The sequence below is a fragment of the Apis florea genome, unplaced genomic scaffold (genome assembly GCF_048593485.1).
Source record: "Apis florea isolate Af1SG1 unplaced genomic scaffold, ASM4859348v1 contig_3158_pilon, whole genome shotgun sequence".
Classification (NCBI taxonomy): Eukaryota; Metazoa; Arthropoda; class Insecta; order Hymenoptera; family Apidae; genus Apis; species Apis florea.
In genome coordinates this window covers 5,051,430-5,073,651 of record NW_028256713.1, presented here as the reverse complement: position 1 = coordinate 5,073,651, position 22,222 = coordinate 5,051,430, and the positions used below count along the sequence as shown (strand labels likewise).

At 39.3% G+C, this 22,222-nt stretch overlaps 1 protein-coding gene and 1 long non-coding RNA gene across 14 annotated transcripts in view; one reads left to right on the top strand and one right to left on the bottom strand.

Annotated features, from left to right (window-relative positions):
- Positions 1 to 22,222, top strand: part of LOC100868187 (RNA-binding Fox protein 1) — a 305,806-nt gene that overhangs the window by 275,682 nt on the left and 7,902 nt on the right. For 6 of the 13 annotated variants that reach the window (XM_012493722.3, XM_086909539.1, XM_086909537.1 and 3 more), the window contains 5 exons: positions 7,253 to 7,406; positions 11,021 to 11,084; positions 12,332 to 12,358; positions 20,793 to 20,959; positions 21,697 to 21,760. In XM_012493722.3, coding sequence (XP_012349176.3) covers positions 7,253 to 7,406; positions 11,021 to 11,084; positions 12,332 to 12,358; positions 20,793 to 20,959; positions 21,697 to 21,760 — 476 coding nt within the window. Of the gene's footprint in view, positions 1 to 1,629; positions 1,778 to 7,252; positions 7,407 to 11,020; positions 11,085 to 12,331; positions 12,359 to 13,783; positions 13,805 to 20,792; positions 20,960 to 21,696; positions 21,761 to 22,222 lie in introns of all 13 variants that reach the window. The other 7 variants (XM_086909540.1, XM_086909538.1, XM_086909531.1 and 4 more) reach the window with 5 other exon arrangements.
- On the bottom strand, positions 4,179 to 9,414 carry LOC147657453 (uncharacterized). The gene is made up of 3 exons (XR_015292404.1): positions 8,540 to 9,414; positions 7,184 to 8,446; positions 4,179 to 6,704 (listed from the first exon to the last, which is right to left on the bottom strand). It is a non-coding gene; the product is annotated as an uncharacterized LOC147657453 (long non-coding RNA).

Below are 22,222 nucleotides of genomic sequence, written 5' to 3'. Positions count from 1 at the left end.
AATCGAGGGAGAAGGATACACGGAGAAGGATGGCAATGCGATGAAGGGAAAATTCGTAATTAAACGGGAATACCGGAATTTAATAAATCCATATTCGTTGTTCCCTAACGAACCGGAACTTTCCCCCGTTGCGGAACGCGGACCATCGGCAGATCTGCATGAAATTTGAATATACGCGATTTCCACGATGGCGTTAATCTGTTTCGATATTCGGTTACTACGTTTCTCCCGTTACCCCATGCTGTTGTAATTCACCTGGTCGAATCTGTAGGGACCGGGTATTGAATTCCTTTTGTACGTGAAACCCCTTTCTCGCGGCCATTCCGCAATTCGGCGATAACGATATCGTATTTGGTCACTGTTCTGCGTGATTATTAGTTCCATTCAATCCTTACTGTCGGATATATCAACTTGTGTCAGCTATTTCTGTTCGAATATCAGGGAGGAACGATTCGTGTAGGTGTCGATAAACGTTTTTACTTTTAGAAATTTTGTATATTATTTTTTAGCAAATGATGGGGCGGAATAAAATTTTCCTTTTTCTCGAGTATCGAGAACAATAACAGTTTTACGCGAAAATTTCATTAAAGGGAAATTGCTTGAAGAGTATCTGTCAATTTTTTCGAATCGATGTAATTTTCTAGAATTATGATTGAATATTTTATTAGAAGAGGAGGATTCTAGGCACTCGATTGGTTTGAATAAGGATGCAAGAATAGGATTGGACAGGATCGATGATTGAATTATTTTTGTAAAGGAAGGGAGGAAACTAAGAGAGAACAAACTAGACCAAAAAATTATATCCATGAAAAGATAACTCGCTAACTGACACCGAAAATGCCATAATCAGCGAACTGCCATTACTATTCGATTAATAATTCACGATCCTTTCGTTTATTGTCCGTGGCTTCGATATAAACGTATATCGATCATCCGGCCAAAATCATTTGCAAAATGATATTTCCGTGTCACGGGCAATGAACACGTATCCTGAAACAGATACTTTAACGACAAACTGCCATTTTCAACCCCTAATCGTCACTGTGGATCAGCCAACTTTCTATTCACCCGTATCAAACGCAATAATAATAGTTTATCTAAAATATCAATCCGAATGATCAGAATATCATGAAAATCAGAAACTCTGGTACAATCGGCACGGATATAATTCGACCCGATAACTAATCAGACGTATTAAATTGTTCCGGGAAACCCTACCAATCAATATATACATATTATCTCCGACACCCAATTACTATATTTCCCCTTCTCCTTCGCAACAAATCACGCACGCATCCAATAATCCATTCGCAAGATTATCAAAATTCAATACCCAATTACTATAATTCCCTCTCTCCTCTTCCTTCGATAACAAAATACATATATATCGCAATAATCGAAATAATCAAAATTCAACATCTGATTGTTAAAACCCCCCCTCTTCTTCGTAATCCGTTCACAAAACTGTCAAAATTGGATTATTCGATGGGACGAATGGAAACGAAATGCGATGCGAACGATCCACAGCGTCGAATAGGGGTTGGCTCGGACGTGATGCGAGCGACAATAATAATCGTAAGAAGGATATATAGCACGTGCAATGGAACTAACAGTTTCTGACAAAAACAGGATACAGGTTGCCGGCCATGCCGTGGAGCTGGCTGGGGGCGGCGGCGCCATCGGCAGCTGCAGCTGCAGCGGTCGCCGCAGCCGCGGTCACCCCATCCCCTGCAGCTGCACCGCTCGTCCTTGCACCCAGGGCGGCGGCGAGACGAAGGTACAGAGAGAGACGCTTTCTAAATAATCCAGGCCGGAAGCGTGACGCGAGATCGAATCTCCATCACAGCACGTCTCCTTATTGACTCTCCCCCCTTCTTTTTTCTTCCTCTTCGCCCCTCTAACCTGGTTTCTTTTGGGCGACTTTTCACAAAGAGTCACGAGGCCGTCAAAGGTGAAAACGAGTGTCTCTTTTGTCGTCTGATCGATACCGTGTAATCGAAAGTTCGAGGGTTATTATTAGGTCGGCAAGATCCGGGTGGGTGGAAGCAAGATTGACGGATCTGGAACGTCGTGTAATTTTCGTGGAACTATTGTGAAAGGGACGGGACGATAGATTTAACTTGACAGTGGGACTCTTTCTTTTTGTATCTATTTTTGAATTTGATCAGATATAGGATTGATCAGAATTGAGACACTTTTTTTCGCGAAATTGCGAGTGAGAGATTGCTCTTTTTTTTTTTTTTTTTCTCTTCCAAAGAATCCCTCTTCAAAATTTATTAAGAAACAAGGATCTCGAGAATGGATCGCTTTCCATTTGAACAATTATTTAATTAGCAATGACGATCGACAAGAGATAATCAACAAGACAGTTGAAACGAATTAATTAAAAAGGATTATCTTTTTAATTATACCCTACTGCAAATAATTGATCTCTCTTGATTTCCACAAAATTTCCACTCTTGTCTTCTTTCTCATCGTTTATTTAAACGATTTGAATCTCACGATTCGAAAGAATATTTGACAGAAGTTATCGAATTAAGAGGCAATCTCTCTCGAAAAGATTCATCGTGATTCGTACATCCCCTCCACCTCCTGTTCATATTTCCCGTCCCAATCTTTCTCTTCCTTCGACGTGTCGCCCTCTCCCTCATTGTGCAACGCAGAAACAGACAATAACGAAGATGCGTTTTATCCGAAAGGGGGAAAAAAAAGAAAACGCGAGATACACGGCGTCGAGGGGATCTTCGAGTTCGAAACAACGAGACACGTCGAATATACCGGAAGCGGCGGTGCTGTTCCATCCTCGTCACGACTGCTCGTCGAGCACCACCGTTTCTTTCTTTCTTTCTTTCTTTCTTTCCTTCTCCTTTTCTTTTTTTTTTTTGTTCTCCTCTTGCTCTCTCTGGAGCACGCATCATATCGATGTTCCTTTCACGTAATTAGCGAATCGCCGTTTAGGGCGATTTTGCAAGCGCGACGATTATCGATCTGTGGTCGAGCGTGGATTTTTTCTTCCCTTTTTTATTTTCCTTTTTATACTTTCGTCCCCTTTTCACACACGTTTCGTCAAAAATCCCTTTGGAATTTTAATAAGGCAAATCTCAATAAGATATTCGATAAACGTGCACAATGAATCTTTTTTTTTCTTTTTCTTTTTTTGGGAGAGTTTTTTTTTTATTTTTATTTATATATTTGCGCGCAAAACGAGGGAATATAATTTTCGCGAAAATTGGATTCTTTCTTGAAATTTTTTTTTTCACGTTCCGTTATTGAATATCAAACTTGTCACGGCCCGTGTTCATCAGCACGAACCTCCGGCCAGCATCCGGTCGTTAGCCGATTAATTAATTATCGTTAATTGGAAACGTGCGCGTCACGGTGAAATCCGATGAAGATATAGGCCGGCGGATTTTGAATTTTCGCCCGAAATTCCTTCCCCGAAATTCTACCCGAGCAATATAATCTTGGAATGATGATTTCGACGAGATTAAAGAGAACGAAGAACGATTTAAGAAACAAGTTCCGAAGATGCGAAGCACATCCTAATGATGAAGATGAAATTGTTTAAGGTAAAAAGTATCATTGTGCACACGATTGCTTATTAACCAAATAGAAATCTTAATTGGTATCAACTGGTAGATAGAGTTTTCAGACCAGAATTTTCGAGTTTTTGAAAACCTGAATCCCTGTTGATCACAATTGTTGAAATGTTTCTCTGTTTTTCGATAATTTTCCTTTTTTTTTTTTTTCTGTGTCCATATTTTCTTTATTTCTAACCTTTCCAGAAAATATACGGATATTATTGGAAATACAAAAACAGGTTAATAAACGTGAACATCGACGACACTCTGACTACCAATTGAACACTAAGATCCGAAGATCCAATCTCTTTGATCGCTTAAGTTAATATAAATTCGAAAAATTCCAACAACAAGTAACCCGTTCGAGAAATTATCACTAAGAACATTAGTTTCGACCACAGATCGTGTCGTGTGTCACGCCGATTTTCGATTTTCTTGTTTAACTCCCACAAACTCCCAAACCAATGTGTTTTTGGAATGTGCCTGCTGTAAATGCATCACGCTCTAGTCTTGTTTTTCTTGACGCACCCAAGTTTGTAACCACAAAATAGCGCCGGATCCGGCTATAATTGTAACCATCCAATCTCGAAATCGGTCTCGGTTTTTTTATAACTTCCGTTTATTAAATCGCGCTAACCACACGTGCGACACTTGCACGGTAGTTGATTGTTTAATAATTATTCCGTTGTTGTTGTTGATTGTTATTGTTGTTTACTTGTTGCTCGTTGTATCAAGTTTATATTAGCCTGTAACCAGCTGCGCCACTTTTTCTCTCATTTTTTGTAACTAATCGCCACGGGGGACTCTGTCCCTTGAAGAGATTTGGAGCGTTCGAAAGTGTCGGGTGATGAATATTTAAATTTTGCAAAAAAAAAAAAAAAAAAAAATTAAATCGAATTAAAAATTCTACTATCATTGTTATTATTATTTTTTATTAGACTGCAGATGTTTATGCATATCGACGTTTCGATTGATTCGTTAATTTTTCCAATTTTAATTAATAAAAATGCAAATGCTTTTTAAAGCAAAATATCGAAAATTCTCTCTTAAAGGAATAACGTAATTACACGCGTTCTCTCCCTACGGTATCATAATCGTGTATCAAATTGTACAAAAAAAAAAAAATGTATAAAATACTGTATATAATCCACGAAGGATATTTTTGCATAAACACGGGTCTAATCGATATTAAAATCGAAAAAAAGAGAAGAGGGAGAGAAAAAGCTTTCTCGAAGAAGAAAATGAAAAAAAGGGGTCACACCGGTGACAACGAACTTAGATTACATTAACTAAAAAGCGCTAACCGAGAAACATTTCGCTTTGCAACTCGCTTCTACTCTCTCTCTCTCTTTCTCTCTCGTAAACGACACGATAAAGAAAGGGTCGTCGCATAAAAGGAACAATAGACGCGATTCACGCGAGCGCTCCTTGATCTCTTCGAGGCGGAAGTTGAACGTGGACCACGCGGAAGCGTTAAAGGCACGGAGTTAGAGTTGAGGGATACGCACACACGGTGACGGCGCGGACAAAAGGTAGGCAGAAACATCAGTTTTTATTGCTCCACTGTTTGGATCAAAGGGACGAGACAGAGAGAGAGAGAGTTTGTGTGGCGATCAATCGAGGGCCGGATACGCGGACGATGCAGCCATTTCCGGGCGCCGAAAGAGGCGTCGTCTTCGAAGTGGAAAAGTTCCATCAGCGGAACGAGCTCGCCGATTTCTTCCTAATTGTCGCTCGAACAATCGACCAAATTTCTCGTCCGTGGTCGTTAAACACTGAAAGCTACCTGTGCTTTAGGTATCTTTTCACCAAAAGATCGTCGGATTCGAGGGACTTTGTTCCACGATACCTGGCTGATCAGCCGGATTTTATTTCTTCTCATCCTCGAGGGTTCCATTTCTCGACGAGATTCGACGTATTTCTTTGAATTGTTTTGTCAAAGATTCGAATTCGATTCTTGTTTTTTTTTTTACTTTGGAGAATTAGAATCTTTATGTTGGGAATTTTATTTACCATCTCATAAGAAATCTTAGATTATTTTTGTTTTTTTCTGAGATCTTCCTAGAAATTGTGTAAATCGTTAAAAATTGTAAATCGAGAGAGACTTCAAGGCTCGTATAATCTTTTTATATATTTTCTCGATAATGATATTTGGTTACATTAAATTGCTGCTCCGCGTGTTTGCAAGTATCGTCAGATGTTATAAATAGCTTCATGGTAGAAGAAGTATGGTAACCATCTGTCTCAACGCTGGTCAAATACAATTTTACGGAAATATCCGTGCAAGCATCTCGTTCGAGGATATCATTTGTCTAGAAAACAGATTCTTGTCTGTTAATCCATTTCTTCGTATTCTTCAATTCCATTATCCTTATTTACATTGTTTTAATTCCATTTCGTTCGAAATATACTTTCATCTTCATTTATTATTGATTATTGATTTGTTTTGTTTCGCGTGCACCTTGAAGTAAATACTTCTGTATACGTTTTCTTGTCGAATAAGTTATGTTCAGATATGCGAACAAAATTATCACGGCACAAGGTAACAAGGTGCAAATTATAATATTTGTGATTAGGACGCACGTAGGTGATTTGTAAAGTTGTTTTATTTTGTCCCACCAATTTTCTATTCTTTCCATTTTCTTTTTTCTTTTTCTTTTTTTTTGTCTCGATTCCGTTAATTGAGATAATTCAAATTTAACTCATCTCGACTCGTTCTCTTTCCAATTTCATTTTTCAAGATCGATTTCGTGTACAGTTGTTTCTGATTTGATCGATTGTAAGTGAACGTTGTTGTTGGTTTCTCACTTTTCTCACGAATCTTCTAATCTCGACTTTTTCTCGACGGGCCAACCAATTTTCTAATACAAACCTCTTGTTATTTTTCGCAGAAAACATGAGGATCCCATGCTTTCATTCTTGTTCCGTTATTGTGTCCACTCGCAATCTTCTTTTCTTCGAATCCTTTCGAAACGCAGATAAGAGATTAAATAAAATCAGTGCAACAATTATCGTTGCGAGGGTGTAAAAGATGCAAACGTCTCCTCCAACGTGTTGAGAACTCTCCAACCCTTCCAAATCCAAGTCGTTGAAAGATCCTTCTTTTCGCGCCCGTTCGACATCCTGAAATTCAACGTCTCAACGTGAAAAACATTGTCTCAAAACGTAAAACTCCTCGGCAAAAGAGAAAAGAATAGGGATATTCTCGCCTTCTCTTTTTCGAAAATTCATCCTCTTTCGAGAAGAAATTACAGACGGAAGAAGGGAAACTTGTCTCTCGTCTTCTCTTCCTTTCGAAACCTCGACCCTTTCCGCGAAATAGAGAAGAAAAACGAATATATATACGAGTAAATACGAGAAAAAAAATTGGTCGAATTTCGTCCTCGGCGTCCTCTCTTCCCTTCAAAATTCGAAAACCCCGCGAAATGGGAAGAAAAGCCATAATTTCTTCGAGAAGGAGACCTCGTCTCGTCGTCGTCGTCGCCCCCTCTTCCTTTCTGGAAAGCCCCCCCTCCCCCACGAAATCTCGCGAAATAGAAAGGCGAGGAAGGAAGGAGAGCAGCGAAGCGGCGATGGCCGGCAAGGAGGAGGAGGAAACTCACCGACGGCGTGAGAACGGTGTTGAAAAGGTAGGCGAGCATTAGCATGTGCCTTTGTGCGTGTTGTTGCAGCCGCGGCGCTGAGAGGAGTCGCCATCCAAAGGGGACGAGTGGGCGCTGCGAGGGCGGCTTTCCCGACTAGTGCAGCGGCATTGGCCCTCGCGAGGAACCCGGGGCCACTCGCAGCTGCGGCTGCGGCTACGGCCCTGCATCCCTTCGCACCTGCGTAAGTAGACCTCGACCCGGTGCCGTATGCCTGCCACGCACCGTGCTCGATGGAAATTTCTCTTGATACTTCTTTTTTTCTCTCCCCTTTCTTTCACACGTCGCAACGAATCCCTTGATCTTTGATTTTCCCCTTTCGTTGCTCGATGTTGCGATCTGTCATGGCGGAATTTCGAGCTTTTCTTTCTCTATTTTTTAAATGAAAGGAGCGTCTTAAGGTAACCCTTTGTAACAGGATTATTTTTACGTTTGCGCGTATCGATATTCTCGTTCTTGAGTTAAGAGCGAGGAATAGCTTGTTTGTAAAATTCTGGTTATAGAGGGTTGAATTAGGACGGATTAGTATATCGAATGTCAATTTATTATTTTGGAGATTTAATTCATTCTTGTTTCGAAATTATTATTTTGAACAGGATCCAAAATGGTGGAATACTTCGTTCACGCGTATATCGCCTATTTCGTATTAGATTATTACCCGGATTCGTGAATAACGATTCTTAACTCTCTATTCCCCTTTCGTGAAACTTTCCATTGTTCCAACTTCTCCTCACGGTACAACCGCATTATACTCGTGTTAAATAGATGACCTAATATGTTTAGTCCCAGAAAATTATTGAATATAGATGATTCGCGTTAAAGAGGGAGGCAAAGTTCTGGGACACGAGCTCGCGGCTCTGTTGCAAAGTAGGAAAGTTGTGGCTCGGGTTCGAAGGAAGTCTGGCGAAAGGTTTAATTGGAGCCGGGAAAGTTTGGAAGTTGAAACAGTTGCGTGACAAAGTTTAAGAGATACACGGTGTAAGCCCGTGAACGAGAGGAGACTATATACTTCACCGAGTGTTCAGAGAATCAGAAGAAGTCGTTCAAGTGTTTGTCCAAGCACAAAGGATGGGAATAATAACGTTCGTAGCCAAGCTCGAGTTCTAGCAAATTGTAGCTCTAACTTCATTTCTCAGAATGTTGTTCTGAGAATATAGTTGCCGTGTATCGTCTTGTATCACTTCAACAATGTCAACATTCCGTTACAACGAATCTCTTATATCTCTGAAATGAATAGAAAGAAATGAAAAATCGAATCAAAAAAATATATATTCACATAAAAATCTTCAATTTAAATTTGAAAAATTTCTTACTTACATTTCGCTCACATTTTCTCTTCACATCCATAGAAAATGTACAAAAACGATTTACAACTTCTTCCTCCTTAAAGCTTCGATAAAATTCTTAACAAATATTCATACGAAACTAATAAAAACTACTTTGCAACAGATCTGTACGAGATATTATTATACACGAGATCAGATCCCTCTACCTTCTTGGCTAAAATATTTTTTAACAATGGGAGGTCCGATAATATCCAAATCACTGATCCGAATTCCTCTATATATATATATATACACATATATCACGTCCTACCGATTCTTTTCAACGCAGTATTCAACCACGCCGCGATTCCGCGTGGAAATTCACACTTCGTTCAACAGCTGATTCAGTTTTTTCGTTTGGCCGGGCCGATCGCCGAACCGCGAGAAATTCCGCCAATTTGTCCGCCGTGGATCATCGAGTGTCATCGAAAGCAAACACGCTTCCAGTTGCGAGCAGCATGCGCGTGCAAGCCTGCTTTTCACAAATCACCAGCATGAAACGATATAATAACCTTTCCCTCCCACGAGCCAACCACGAATTTATTTTTTCCAGGGATCCTTCGAATATTTGGTCTGTCTGTCGATCGATGATCTTCTTTTTTAAAGACGTGGCGTGATGATCGGTGGTCAATGAGAGAGGATTTACGAAAAATCTCGTTCGTAAAAGGGGAAAAGTCGTGAGAGAAGGTTATGGGAGGAACATGAAAACTGGATGGATCGTTGAAAATTGACGTGATGTTGTTCGAGCTTGATCGAGATTTTCGAATTTCTTTTTTTTCGAGATTCAGTTTGTTCTCGATCCTTTCGAGATTAATTTATTTAAGGAATTGATTTGTAATTATGAAATACAAATATACTACTTTTTTTTTGTGATAGAGACTTGATATGCTCCTCGAATGATTCAAGATTAAACTAAAGTGCCAAAGATACAGCTGTTATATATTAATCATATATCGTACAATCGTGTATAATAAATTATATCGTCGTACAAAATATCACACTTGAAATAATAATTCGTTCATAATTGTTCAGTAAGAGTTGAAAAAGAAATCGTTCGATAATACTCTTCAAACTCGTTGTCCCGACATTGTCTTGAAAGGATTAAGAATTAAATGATTTTTCAAGTATTTTATTTAAACCAGCCAATCATAACACCGATGGTTTCCAGATTTTTTTAGTTGACACCGGAATTCCCGCCACCAGTTTTTTCGTCCGTGCGGAAACTCGCTCGGTCGCGCATCGATAAATAGCTGTATACATGCATTGCCGTTAATTAAACAATTCGACAGGACCAGGCGCGCACCAGATGAAAACCGGCGATGGAAAATTGCGGGGACCGCGGATATTTCCGCGTCGCGGCCATATTTTCCCGTCGATCAATCGCCACCAACCAGTTTTATTACTCATAAATAAGGGTTTGAACGCGTTGAAATCGTTCGTTACATATCGGTTTCTTCCTTTCCTGATTCACCGATCATCGGGCGATACGTTTTCACGCGTGATTTATGAATTTTCGTCGAACGACGAAATGGCGAGAAGTAGTGATAACCGGCGACGAATAAACTCGACGGGCGGTGAGAATGATGGACGAGGGAACGATTTTATCTCGCGATTCTTTTTTTGTCGATCCACTTGCGAATATTCTCGTTCGATTTAAAAAAAAAAAAAGAAGAAAAGAAGAAGATGTATTTTCAAAACTTCAAAATGGAGGACGATCCTTGTCGCGTAGAGAGATTTGGAAAGATCGTTGAAAAGAGTGAAACATGGGGAAATATCGAATCGGGAATCTCGATACAATCGGTGGAACGAGATACAATCGATGAATAAATATGTCAGATATAAAAGATGGCCTCGACGGGTAGAAGCACGCGGTTTCGGTTTCGTTTCGAAATTTGATCGAAACGCGATACTTTGATCGGGTGGAAGTGGGTGGAAATTCATCGGGTCGCGGAAACTGTGGAACTATTTCTCCCTTCCTCAAATGATGAAACGAAAAAAGTCAAATCGATCCTTTCGGCGCTGTTATTCGTCGGTCATCGAACTCGAAGAATAATCTCGTATCTCGCGAGAACGATACTCACTTTCTTACTTTTTCGCGAATTGTTTTACTTGCAGATGAGAGCGACCAGTTTCTTTTTGGCGGAAGAACGAAGACGCGTCATTTTTGTCAAAGACAGCTCGGTATTAAATATTACCAATGTTACGATTATCGAAATCCTCTCGAGAAGAAGAGAGCAATGTTCGTTTTAGAAGAGATGAAAAATTTAAATTTTCTTGAATTGTCGAGTAATCGTGAGAAAAATAATTCCACCGCGATAATTAAAACGAGAACGAAGAGCAAAAATGTACGAACAAAGAAAACGTGTTGAAAGAAAAATACGAGCAGGAACTGTCGAAAAGATACTGGTTGGCGTAGAGGTGGAAGTGGAAAAAGTAACTGAGAACTAACATTCGTGATTTTTATTTTTTCCAGCGTTTATTACGACCCGTTCCTAGCAGCACACGCGGCGACACAGGATCCCAACTACAGGCTACAGGTGAGACACGAGATTTTCACTGATTTTCCGCCGGAAATTGTCGCCGGTGCTCTGTTTCCGGGGGGCTCGAAGCGGCGACGAATGAGTTTTTAATTAAATCGAGCAATGCCCTTCCCCCGCCCGGATTGAAACATCAGCGCGCTTAATCGATCACCTTTCAGACGTTGCCGGCAGATTATCGGGGATTAATTGATAAACGAACGAACGAACGAACGAACGAACGGTTGATCGTTGTTTGCGCGAATATTCTTCCACGATTCGAGCAGGCGAGGAGAAAATTGAAGAAATTTCAGGGTCGCGAGCGACGAGGTGAAAAATCGAAATTATCGATCATTTTCCACGCTTGGGATATTTTAACGTAGTTAATGTTCGGTTCGATCGAATTTTTGGAATAGTGATTTAACGTGTGACTGCCACGGATGGAAATCGATGACCTACATTTAACAGTGTCGCGCCGTTGCAAAATGGCCAGTGATGTTTTGAAATTTAATAAAGAATATTATGTTCTTTCTATGATACAATAATAATTTAAACTATTCGAAGATGCTAATTATATTTTTTCGATAAAATTATCCAATTATTATTTCCGTTAATGTTCTATGAGCAAAATTTTATTTCTTTTCTTTTTTTTTTTTTGTTTATTTGTTTATTAAGTTATTTATTTGTTTAGTATTTTTTATTTTCCTTGTTATTCTTTTTTTAATGTTTTTGCTACGTTTATAAAATTAATAGTCTACGTATTGACAATAATACAAAATTTTCAAATTTAAAATTATCGTCAAAGACAATGATCCCAGCATTCCACTATAAAAAGCATTCCACTATAGACTTTGTGCTCGGCGAAACGGTTTCAAACAGGAAAACGATGTTTCCACGTGATACAATGGAAAACCGTCGGACGTTCTTACCCCTCTAAGAGGGTTCATTGTTGCCTCTAAAAAAGCTGTCGTTCGATCGATTCCCACCCACTCGAAACGTCGTCCATCGCGTCCCGGAAACAGAGCACACGATAGATATCTTGGAAAAAAGAAAAAAGGGAAAAAAAAATAGAAAAGGTTGAAACAAACAGCATGAACAAAGTAAAACAAAACTAAACTAAACGCAATAATAATAATAATAATAATAATAATAATAACGATAAAAAGAAGGGGAAAAAAGATTTAGAAAAAAGAAAGAGAAGTAGAACAAAGAGAAAAGAAGGCAGAGAAATATTGACTAAAGTCTGCAACTGTTCCGGACCCGTTTAGCTGGAATGGCCTCAAGCAACAGCTGACGTTAGTTGACACGTTTTGCCAGGCTTGCACACACGTGAAACGCAGAGAGCCCGATAACAATTACGCCATCCCTATCTCGTTTCTACGTTCTTTCATCTGCTGTCACTCTCGTCCGTTCTTTTTTTTTCTTTCTTTCTTTCTTTTTTTTTTCTCTCGTCGCTCGCCTGTTCGTCCATTTCTCCTCCTCTTTCTCTCTTTTTCTCTCCCTCCTTTTCACCCTCTCTCGTTTCTCTTTCGAGCTTTCCTCCACCGTACCGCGAAAAATTCACGACGATTCCCGCGTTCGGACGAGACAAAGAGAAAAGAGGAGAAATTATGAAACAGAGGAGAGAGGAATTGCAAAAGAGCAGACGCAGGAAACGGGTAACGACAGATATCGCTTTCACCCCCTTCTCGACAATTCCCCGATTCGCCATCGAGCAAAATGAAAATTAATTTCGAACACCGCGCCAACTGTCATTTCTCCAACTGTCCTCTTATTTCGTTACAAAAATCCGAGCGCGGTAATATGTGGATATAGGAAATTCGAAACGAGAGAAGGTTCGTATTTTTTTCTCTCTCTTCTTTTTTTTTTTTTTTTTTTTTTTTGGAATTATTCGATACGTTCGATTTGAAAACAGGAAAGGATGGGGTGAGATCGTTGCTCTTTTGCGATTTTGGAAAACATTTTGTACCTCGAAAATTCGATGATACTTCGACACGTTCTGGCCAATTTCGCTTAAAAATTCGATGGTTTTAATATTTCGGATAGAAACGATCAAAATATGTGGTAAAGTTTGACTAATGTTTGAAATATCAGAGATTCGAATTTCGGTCGAACGTGTTATTATCTTCGATCACGAAAATGTGAAATTTATCTCTCTGAAAAAATTCTACTATCCCGTGATTGTTTTATCTTTACCGAGAATAGAAAGAAACGTAAAATGAAAAATTAATATTCGCGTATTATATATACTTTATACGCGAGAGAAAAAAATTTTTTTCGAAATATAAAAAAATATAACATTAAATTTATCTATTACTATTTCAAAATCAAACAGATTCGCGAGAAAATGTCTCTTCCTATCCGGCAATTGCATCTCATCGAGTCGTGCGGCATCTTGTTGCATTTTGTCGCCTCATTTCTCCACTACTCATCTTTCGCCTCTTTCTTTTTTTACATTCGCTCAATTTCATTTACCAGAAATAAACCGTGAACACGAAATCGATTTTGCCCCCACCGAGAAAAAGAAAGTTAAACACAAACGAACATGCGGATAGATTCGTTTCTAGGTAATGTAACACGAACAAATTAATTATAACAATGTAAAAATAATCAACCAACGATTCCAACGTTCCTCGTTTTTTCGCGACGTCATATAAAATCCCATTTCCTCCCCCCCATCTGGCCGGAATTTCTTTTCAGGTTTGCCGTTTGTGTTTCAGGCTAAAGCACCCGCCCTGGAGGTAGGAATTTTAAGGGTCCGCCCTGACTGAACTTTCTTCGCCCGTTGTTTGTCTATTTTTTTTTTCTTTTGTTTCTTTCTTCTTCCCCCCCCCTTTTTTTTTAATTATTTGTTATTATTATTTTTGAGTAACATTTGTCCCCTTTTCTATTTTCCTCTCCTGTCTTTTTCTTTTTTTTTTTTTTTTTTGGAGATTTTTCTCGTTTGGACCTGGTCGACCAGGAGTGCTCACCGATCGTCGTACCGCCATCTTGTGTATCCGTATATCACACTTTTACTTTCTGTTATTCTCTGTTAGAATGTCGAATTTCCCCTTCCCCCTTTTTCCTTTTATTCTTTCCACTCCTTTTCTTTATCTCTTAAGAGTAATTAAATCTATTCTTTACGCTTTCTCCTCTGTTCTGCGCATCACCCTCGAATGTTTAATATTTCCCTTTTTATCTCTTGTTTTGAATCAATGTAATGCATGCGATTGGTAGTTTTTGTTTCTAATTTTTTTCTTCTTATTATTATTATTATTATTATCATCGTTTCTCTCTTTTTTTTCTTTCCTCCTCTCCCTTTTATTCATTAGATTTTTTAATATTCTATCTTGGATTTGTTGATACGCTTTCACGTAGACATACGCGATTTATCGTACTATGAAAATATCTAGAGTACATAGGAAGTAATGTGTATATTATATATATATATATATTCATCGAAGAAAAAAAAAAGTTCCTCGCCGACGGCTGCAATTTTCCAGAATTCAAAAATCTCGAGTCGTTGTCAATCAATACTCGACGATATTTTACTTCCGAAAATGATGCAGAAACATCGAAAAGACGCACTATTTCCTTTTCATTCTCTTTATTCTTCTCCTTCCACGCTACTACACTATTACATCCATAAAATTAAAAAATTTTCCTTCTCAAATTGATCGAAGTGTTGAAATTCAAATTCGTAACAACAATATTAAAATTGCATTACGACACAAGCGTTAACACCTTGTTACACTTTAACCATTAATTTTAAAATTATCAAGAAAATTGTTGGAAAATTCGAAAAAGATCTCCCCTGTTTCTGCATCCTGCACCCCCCACTAACACGAAGATCCAACGCTGCAACGGCCGCTGCAATCGGTGAGCACTCCGCAGAGCCGGCGAGTATCTTAGAAAGAGTTGTTTAGCTAGTTTAGAATTGCTACCAAGTTCAACCCAACCGCCCCACATCACACCCCACGGCAGACAGATTCACCCTCCCTTGAAATTAGTTTCTCCACCGGCGACTTAATCGAGAACATGTTAGCCACCTCCCGAGTTTGCCTCTCGAAGGGGAGGGGGTGGTTCTCGAGCTTTTGACGAGAACCGGCGCGGATGTAGCGATTGTTGAAATTCCAGATGCTCGATGACATCTCGAGTGTCCCCTCGAATAAACTCTCATCCTCGTGGATTCGATTCTCGAAACGTCGAGCCGCTCAACCTTCGAGAAATTCCGTATACATTTAATCTTTAAAATTTCGTTGTCTCTGCAAGTTTTTCTTTCTTTTTTTTTTTTTTTTTTTTGGAATTTATTGGAAGTTAGTTTCGATCGGTTTTGCATAATCGATTCGTTAATAATTGTTTCGAGCATATCGATGACCACAGAGGGAAAGTTTTCCATGTTAGAAACATTCCACCACCCACTTAGTTCACCTCTCACGTGTATATACGTACACACACATACGTAGAATTTATAAAGTTTCGAAAGGATTATCAGATTCTTCTTAGTAATTTTAATTTTTGTTTTGTGTAGTGAACGTGTTTTTTTTTATTTTTTGTTACGTGTACATAGGAGGCATGCCTCTTTTCTTTATGAATAGATACGCGGTTATTGGAGAATTTTTAGTGAGCGTAGAATGTTATTGGATCTTTGAAATTAATAAGGAGAGAAATTTCAAGTATTCGGATATTATTTAGTTTTTTACCTTTAGTTTCTTAAAAATTAATGTTTTTATCATTATCGTAACACGTGCACGTGTTTAAACCTCAGTTATACTTATTCGAATTATATTTATTTACGTTAAACGATACGAACGATATGAAACGATATTATTGAAATTACGTTTCTCGTAACTCTCGAAGGAGAGCTCTGTATATATATAAATACACACAGAATATATATTTATACTATATCTTTGTTTCCTTTCGAAACATTCGTCGATCGAACGCCGGCACGTATAGGCGTCTCTCGAGGGGATCGAACTTAACCAATTCCGATTCAATTCTAAAAAAAAAACGCAAGTTAAAAAAAAAAACAAACACTGTCTACGATTAACGTCAACAGCTTGGACTAAACAAAAAAAATTCTCACATCAAACGAACTTGCTAGCGTGTTAAGAAGAACGCACACACACACACACACACACACACATGTACACGCAAAAAGAAAGAAATATAAAATTTGAAGATGACGCGTAGATGAAAAACGAGCAGGATGATGGTGGTTTTAGAAAAATCGTCGTAAATTTTCCAAAGGCCGCATAATTTCCCGTTGCTCGTTCCAACGATTTCGACTTCCCATTTCCGGCGGGGGACCAGAAGCTCGCCTTGGGCACGGATCCTGGCCGCAGGGAATCCTGGTTGTCGGCCAGGATTTACGAGCTCCACGGGAAGAGAGGCAGTGGTCCGCGTGGAAGCCTCGTTCTTCTCTCCATAAATCAACGTCGCGTCATTTCGCGCGTCCGACAACTTCATTCCGGGTATTTTGCCGGGCTTCCGTCTTCCGCGCCCTCGTTAAGCGCGATAATTATTATTAGGAGAAGGAGGGAGGGAGGGGGGGGTGAAAAGATGTTGGGAATTTAAAAGTCTGTTTGGTGGTGAATGAGGGATTTAGGTGGAATCATTGGACGGGTCGTATCAACGACAGGTTTTAAATCGGTATTAAACTGGTTTGCGTGTATTTTTAATGAAAGAATAATTTAGAGAAATGTAAAGTTTTTAGCACTTTTGGTTGATCGTCCTTTCTTAAAACGGACAAATTTAGACGATCTCTTGGAAAATTTGCATGAGCTTTGTAACTTTGATTTCGATTAAGAATATACAATGAATAGTGCACAAATAATTTTTCAATAATCATACTTTACTATCTCACAATAGAGGCACGCGCTAGTTTCCAATTATCACATAACGATCTGTAAATACAAATTTTCCCTCGAATAATAATCATTGGTGTAGCATAACCGCGAAAATGCTCGTGAAATCGCCATTCAAAATTCCGTGTCGTCGCACGAATTCTTCCAACCAATTACCAACGCCCATCGGCTTCCAATTTTCAAGCGGGTTCGTACGTGAAGTAAGCAGCGTCTCCGGTGGATGGCCGGGGAGAAGGAGAGCAATTATCAAGGCGCGTTCCTCGTGGCTAGCGGTGAAACGTTGCGCATCGGAGAAAAGGGGAGATCGTTAACGTAACATCTGACCCGTGAACCGACGTAAACCGTGAGATTTCTGTTGCGGTTTCGTAGTTTCGAAAAAAAAAAAGGATCGGCGGAAAAGTATGCGACGGACGCGTTGTAACGGGTGGCCTCCACCCCCTCGAAAATAACCGAGGGTTAATTGAGCGGGATGCACTTTTTCATCGCGTGGAAATTAAGTATCAACCCGCTGCGGCATCATCGAGAAAAATTTTAGAAAGCGTCTCGTTAAACATATTTTCCATTCCGCGTGAATGGAAACGTGAAAAAAGTTCGAAGCTTTATAAAGTTAATAAGCGCTCCCGGGTTCTGTAAATATTGAAACTTTATTACTTCGTTTAACTTTCTGGAGTGTCTATGATTTTCCATCGAGTGAAGTGGATAAATCTTACATTGGTCGGACAGATTGTCGGAGAGAGATGCGGATAGATTTTTGTATTGGTCAGATACATCCTGAATTCTATCGGACAAAGTGATAGAATAATATAATTGGAACAAATTAGTTTTAAATTCGTTCAAATCTGACCTAACCAACAAGACAAGAAGCTTTTATGCTTCAATTGTCGAGATTCTTACAAAGTTTTTTTGCCAACAAAAAGGATACAAAAAAGTAAGATCAAGTAAAAATGCAATATTTCCAAAGATCGGAAAAAGAAGCGAACAAATAACGCGAGAGAACCACTTTCAAAGAACCAGCCGGTACGATACTCGTGGCGAGATCGGCCACGGGCGCTACTGTACCCCAATAACGATATCAAACAAACCCCCGGGCTCCATAAAGCAACGTAACGAGGCTCGTTCCACGTCAGACCCGCCATTTTCCAATCTCAGCACAGGCATGTGGGAAGGCGGTCGAGTAATAAGTTGCAGGATTTCAAGGAACGTTAAATAATTTCGACGGCTAAACACCCGGTGGAGAACCAGGCTGGACCGACGAGTGTCACTTGACCCACATACCGCGAAATATCTCGGCCGAAAATCAAGCAACGTAGAACGTGTCTCGCGTTTGAAAATCAACCCAGTGTGACCCAGAAACTTTTCCCTCTCCCCCCACTTTATTTTTTTCCCCCATTTCCACGTCGTCGGCCATGGATACACGCCTCTTTTCGCGCCTACGAGATTCCGAGATTTCTTCTATCGAAACCGTATTTTTTCACTTTCATCGTTAATTCGTCGTTGAAAGAGAATATTGAGAATTGATAATTGATGTATCGAAAGATTGCAAGGAGAGAGTTTGGAGCGATTTTGATGATGAAATGATTTTATAAAATCGATTCATTGATTAATCAGAGAGTTTGATAATTTCGATTTGGTTCTTAATTCTAAAGAAATGATAGGTTGGTTGGAAGTGAATGTATCGTGATTGCGAATTTTGCGAAAGAATTTCTAAAATTCTCTTATTAAAAAATTTCGAAATATCTGTTCTCGTGCGTTTGAACGAGATGATTGATTCTTTTTTATTTTTTTCTCTAAAATAGTCGATGTATCAAGCACAATAATTGCGCGAAAGTTTATGATTTATGAGAAGTTTGCCGAATACACGCATCGCGAAAGAAAACAACTCAGTTGGGATGTAGTCATTAATCATCGCGACGTGAAAAACTTTCCCTCATTTCGGAAGTAAACGTTCTATCGCTGAAGGTGCACTCTCAACTTTTCCTTTATGCGACGGGAGCTCTTTGCGCGTCGATCCTGAAAGCATCGATTATTCGCAAAAGATTAAATTGCTTCTAATTGGAACGAGATTCTGCAAAATTTTCATCCAAAAAATTCATGCAAAAAATTTTTTCATTTAAAAAAAAAAAGAAAAGAAAGAAAGAAAAATCGAATCGCGCTTCTGAGAAGACTCGATTCCCTTCAGATCCCTGAAACTCGTGGATCAAAAGATTTCTAATCTGTCGACCTTCACGTTTCATCAGCGAGAGAACCAAGCGAATCGTCCAGCTTCCGGTCAATGCTAACGATTCCATTTCAGGAATAGTTGGATTTTCTTTGACGGATAATATGATTTCGGAATTAGAAACGGAGAAGAAGTTTAATAAAATGGGGCAGAACTGAGGGGCGGGATTTAATTTCAGTTGCACTTAAATCGCTCTTCGAAAGACGATGATGGAATAAGACCGGTTTCATTCCGTCGAATGGATAATTCCATGATAATCAAGAGGAATGGATATATATACACTTCAATATATACGATGCAAAGAAGTATTCGATCTTCTATCCATCTTCCTCTTAATAGCGATTAATTAAAATTCGATTTCTACTTACATTTCTTTTTTTTTATTGAAAAAAATGTGATTGGAAATTTTATACATTTTTATGTATAAAGAAAAAGAAAATGTTTAATCCAATTTATATGATGTCTTGAAAAAATTCGAGTGTCGATGACACAAAACAATAAAATAACGTTTTGAAATGTCGTGATAGAGGGATATTTTTAGAAGAGATACACTTGCACTTTAGATGCATGCATGTAGATTTCGCGTTTCCACGATAATAAATGGCACACTCGGAGGATATGTCTTAATCTCGAGGTGAATATCGATACTCGGAAGCCATGTTCGGAAGTTATCTGGGACGATGATTGTCTCGTTACCAAAAACAAATTTTTTCTCTCCATTTTACGCAAATTTTTGCGTATCATTCGCATTCTAAAATTTACTCGAAAACCCTTCAGCTAATGTTCAATATTATGACATTATTTATTGCAGAAATCGATTTCGACGAGTAAAAAAAAAAAAAAAAATACATACGATCATTCTCGCATCATTCTCTGTACATAAGTCACGCCTCCTTGAGCTTTTGATCGACAGAAAGCAGTAGCTTCGAGAACCACATTTAGCTGAGTGCTCGAAACTTTTTACTATCTGCACCGTGGTGTATGGATGAAACAGTTCTCGTTGTTCAAACAACGCTCCAAATAAAAGTTCCCGACTGTGTAAACAAGGGTAGCGAAAAAATATATCGCAGATGAAACGATGAACGACAATCCGGCTGTCTCATCCATACGTTTTATAAACGCATCCGTAAAAATCCTTGCACGCGATGAGCTAAAAAAGAGTGCGTTTTCCAAACGCTCTTGGAATTTCCTGAATGATACAAAGAATTGAAAATATCCTTCCGTTATGCCTCCCCCTCCAAGCTTTGTTACGAAAAAGTTTCCATTTCATTTTTCAAAGATCAAAAAATTGAAGGATTCGTAACGGACAATTTTTATCCTCTTCCAGGAAAATAAAAAATTCTCTCTAATATCTTTACAAAATAATACGCAATTAAAAAATTTGAAAAAACTTTTTTCCAAATGATTCATCAAAATTCAAATGCTTATCGATTTATTCGAAATTCGCTTCTTCCCTCAAAAACTGTAATCCTAATCTGAACGATGAAACGCTCTCCCGTGAAATTGTGGACGAATATCGGCGAAGCGTGCAAGGATGTTTACGTATAGCGAGAAAAAGGACGCGTTAGTACCGTTTCTCCGCTAGAAGGAAATTCCTGTCTGGTCTCTGTCTTGGAGCTTGCTTGAGCCTTGCATGGCGGGTCATGGTTCCTGTTTCAGGCCGCGGCAGCAGCAGCTGCAGCGTCACCATTGCTGAAGACGCCCCTCTCGACGGCGCAGCAGGCCACCTACGCAGCTGCAGCGACCTACACGGCAGTGGCTGCGCGCGCATACAGCGCAGCTGCAGCTGCGGCACAACCGGTCGCAGGATATGCCGCAGTCGCGGGGTAAGCACACCACTATACTCCCTTCATACGTACCTTCTCTGCCGTTATCCCTCGGGCTCTCACTCTTTCCCGTCTCTTCATCTCTCCTTTCTTTCCCTTACGGTCTTCCTTACGCTCTACGATTCTAGTTCTTTTTCTCCTCTTTCCTTTCGGGCGCAATTTTCAAAGCGCAACCGATCGATGGAGAGGTTAGGTTTCGAACGAGATTGATGATACACGCGGCATATAAAATATTTGAAGATCGTATCGATATTTGGGATTGTATTGTAACGTGAAATTTGAAATTTCTTCGTTCTTTCGGATATTTTTATCTTGGGTTATAAATAAATTCGAGGTAAACTTTTTCCCGTTGCAAAATAATTCATATTGGACCGTAAGGGATGAAGAATATAATTAATAAATGTGTAAATGTCCTATGATCATGTTGTTTGAATCCAACTTCAGACCGTCTGAAAAAGAAGTGTATGAGGAGTCCGTTCCTTCCGGTCGGACCCGTCGTCGTGGCCGAGCTCTTAGGAGTCGCAGACACCTCGAAAGTCATCGTCCCGATGATGAAACTCCTGTCAAAAAACCTGATAGTTCCACTGAAAATCCTTAGACAAATCCTAAGTTTGTATAATCCTTTTATTTGTTTAATTTTGTTTAACACCTTATCGACTTTGCATTATTCATAAACGTGAACACGTTGAATAAGTGATAAGGCGGATGTTTAACACGCTTCCGCATTAATGTTACAGTTATGGGCGTGAATACGCTGATCCCTATCTTGGACACGGTATTGGACCAGTAGCCGGATACGGGGTAAATGCAATTTTAATTTCTCAAAGGAAAACGATTCTACACACTTTACTTCTCTTCAACTTTTGAATTGATAAGTTACAAATAATCGGTTACAACTGTACTTTTCACACTCAGAATGTAAACTTAATGATCGACAATTTACAAGAAGAAGAACTTCGATATCAAAGTTCCACAACTCCCCTTAAATGATACGAAGTAGAAATTAATTCAATTGTTCCTTTCGAGTAGCTTTGTCAAATCAAAGTTGTAAACAATTGTCGAGATTTCGAAGTTCACTTTTCAAGAAATTCTTCAGTCCACGAGACGTTGCGTCAGACGCCTATGCTTCGATTCCATCCACGAAACAAGCATCGAAGACGTTTCATGCACGAGTGCCTTGATCTCACTTTGCCCATTGCACGAGACTGTATACATATATATACTTGAAGCGCGATTTTGGTGGCATACGCGTCTCTCCAACAC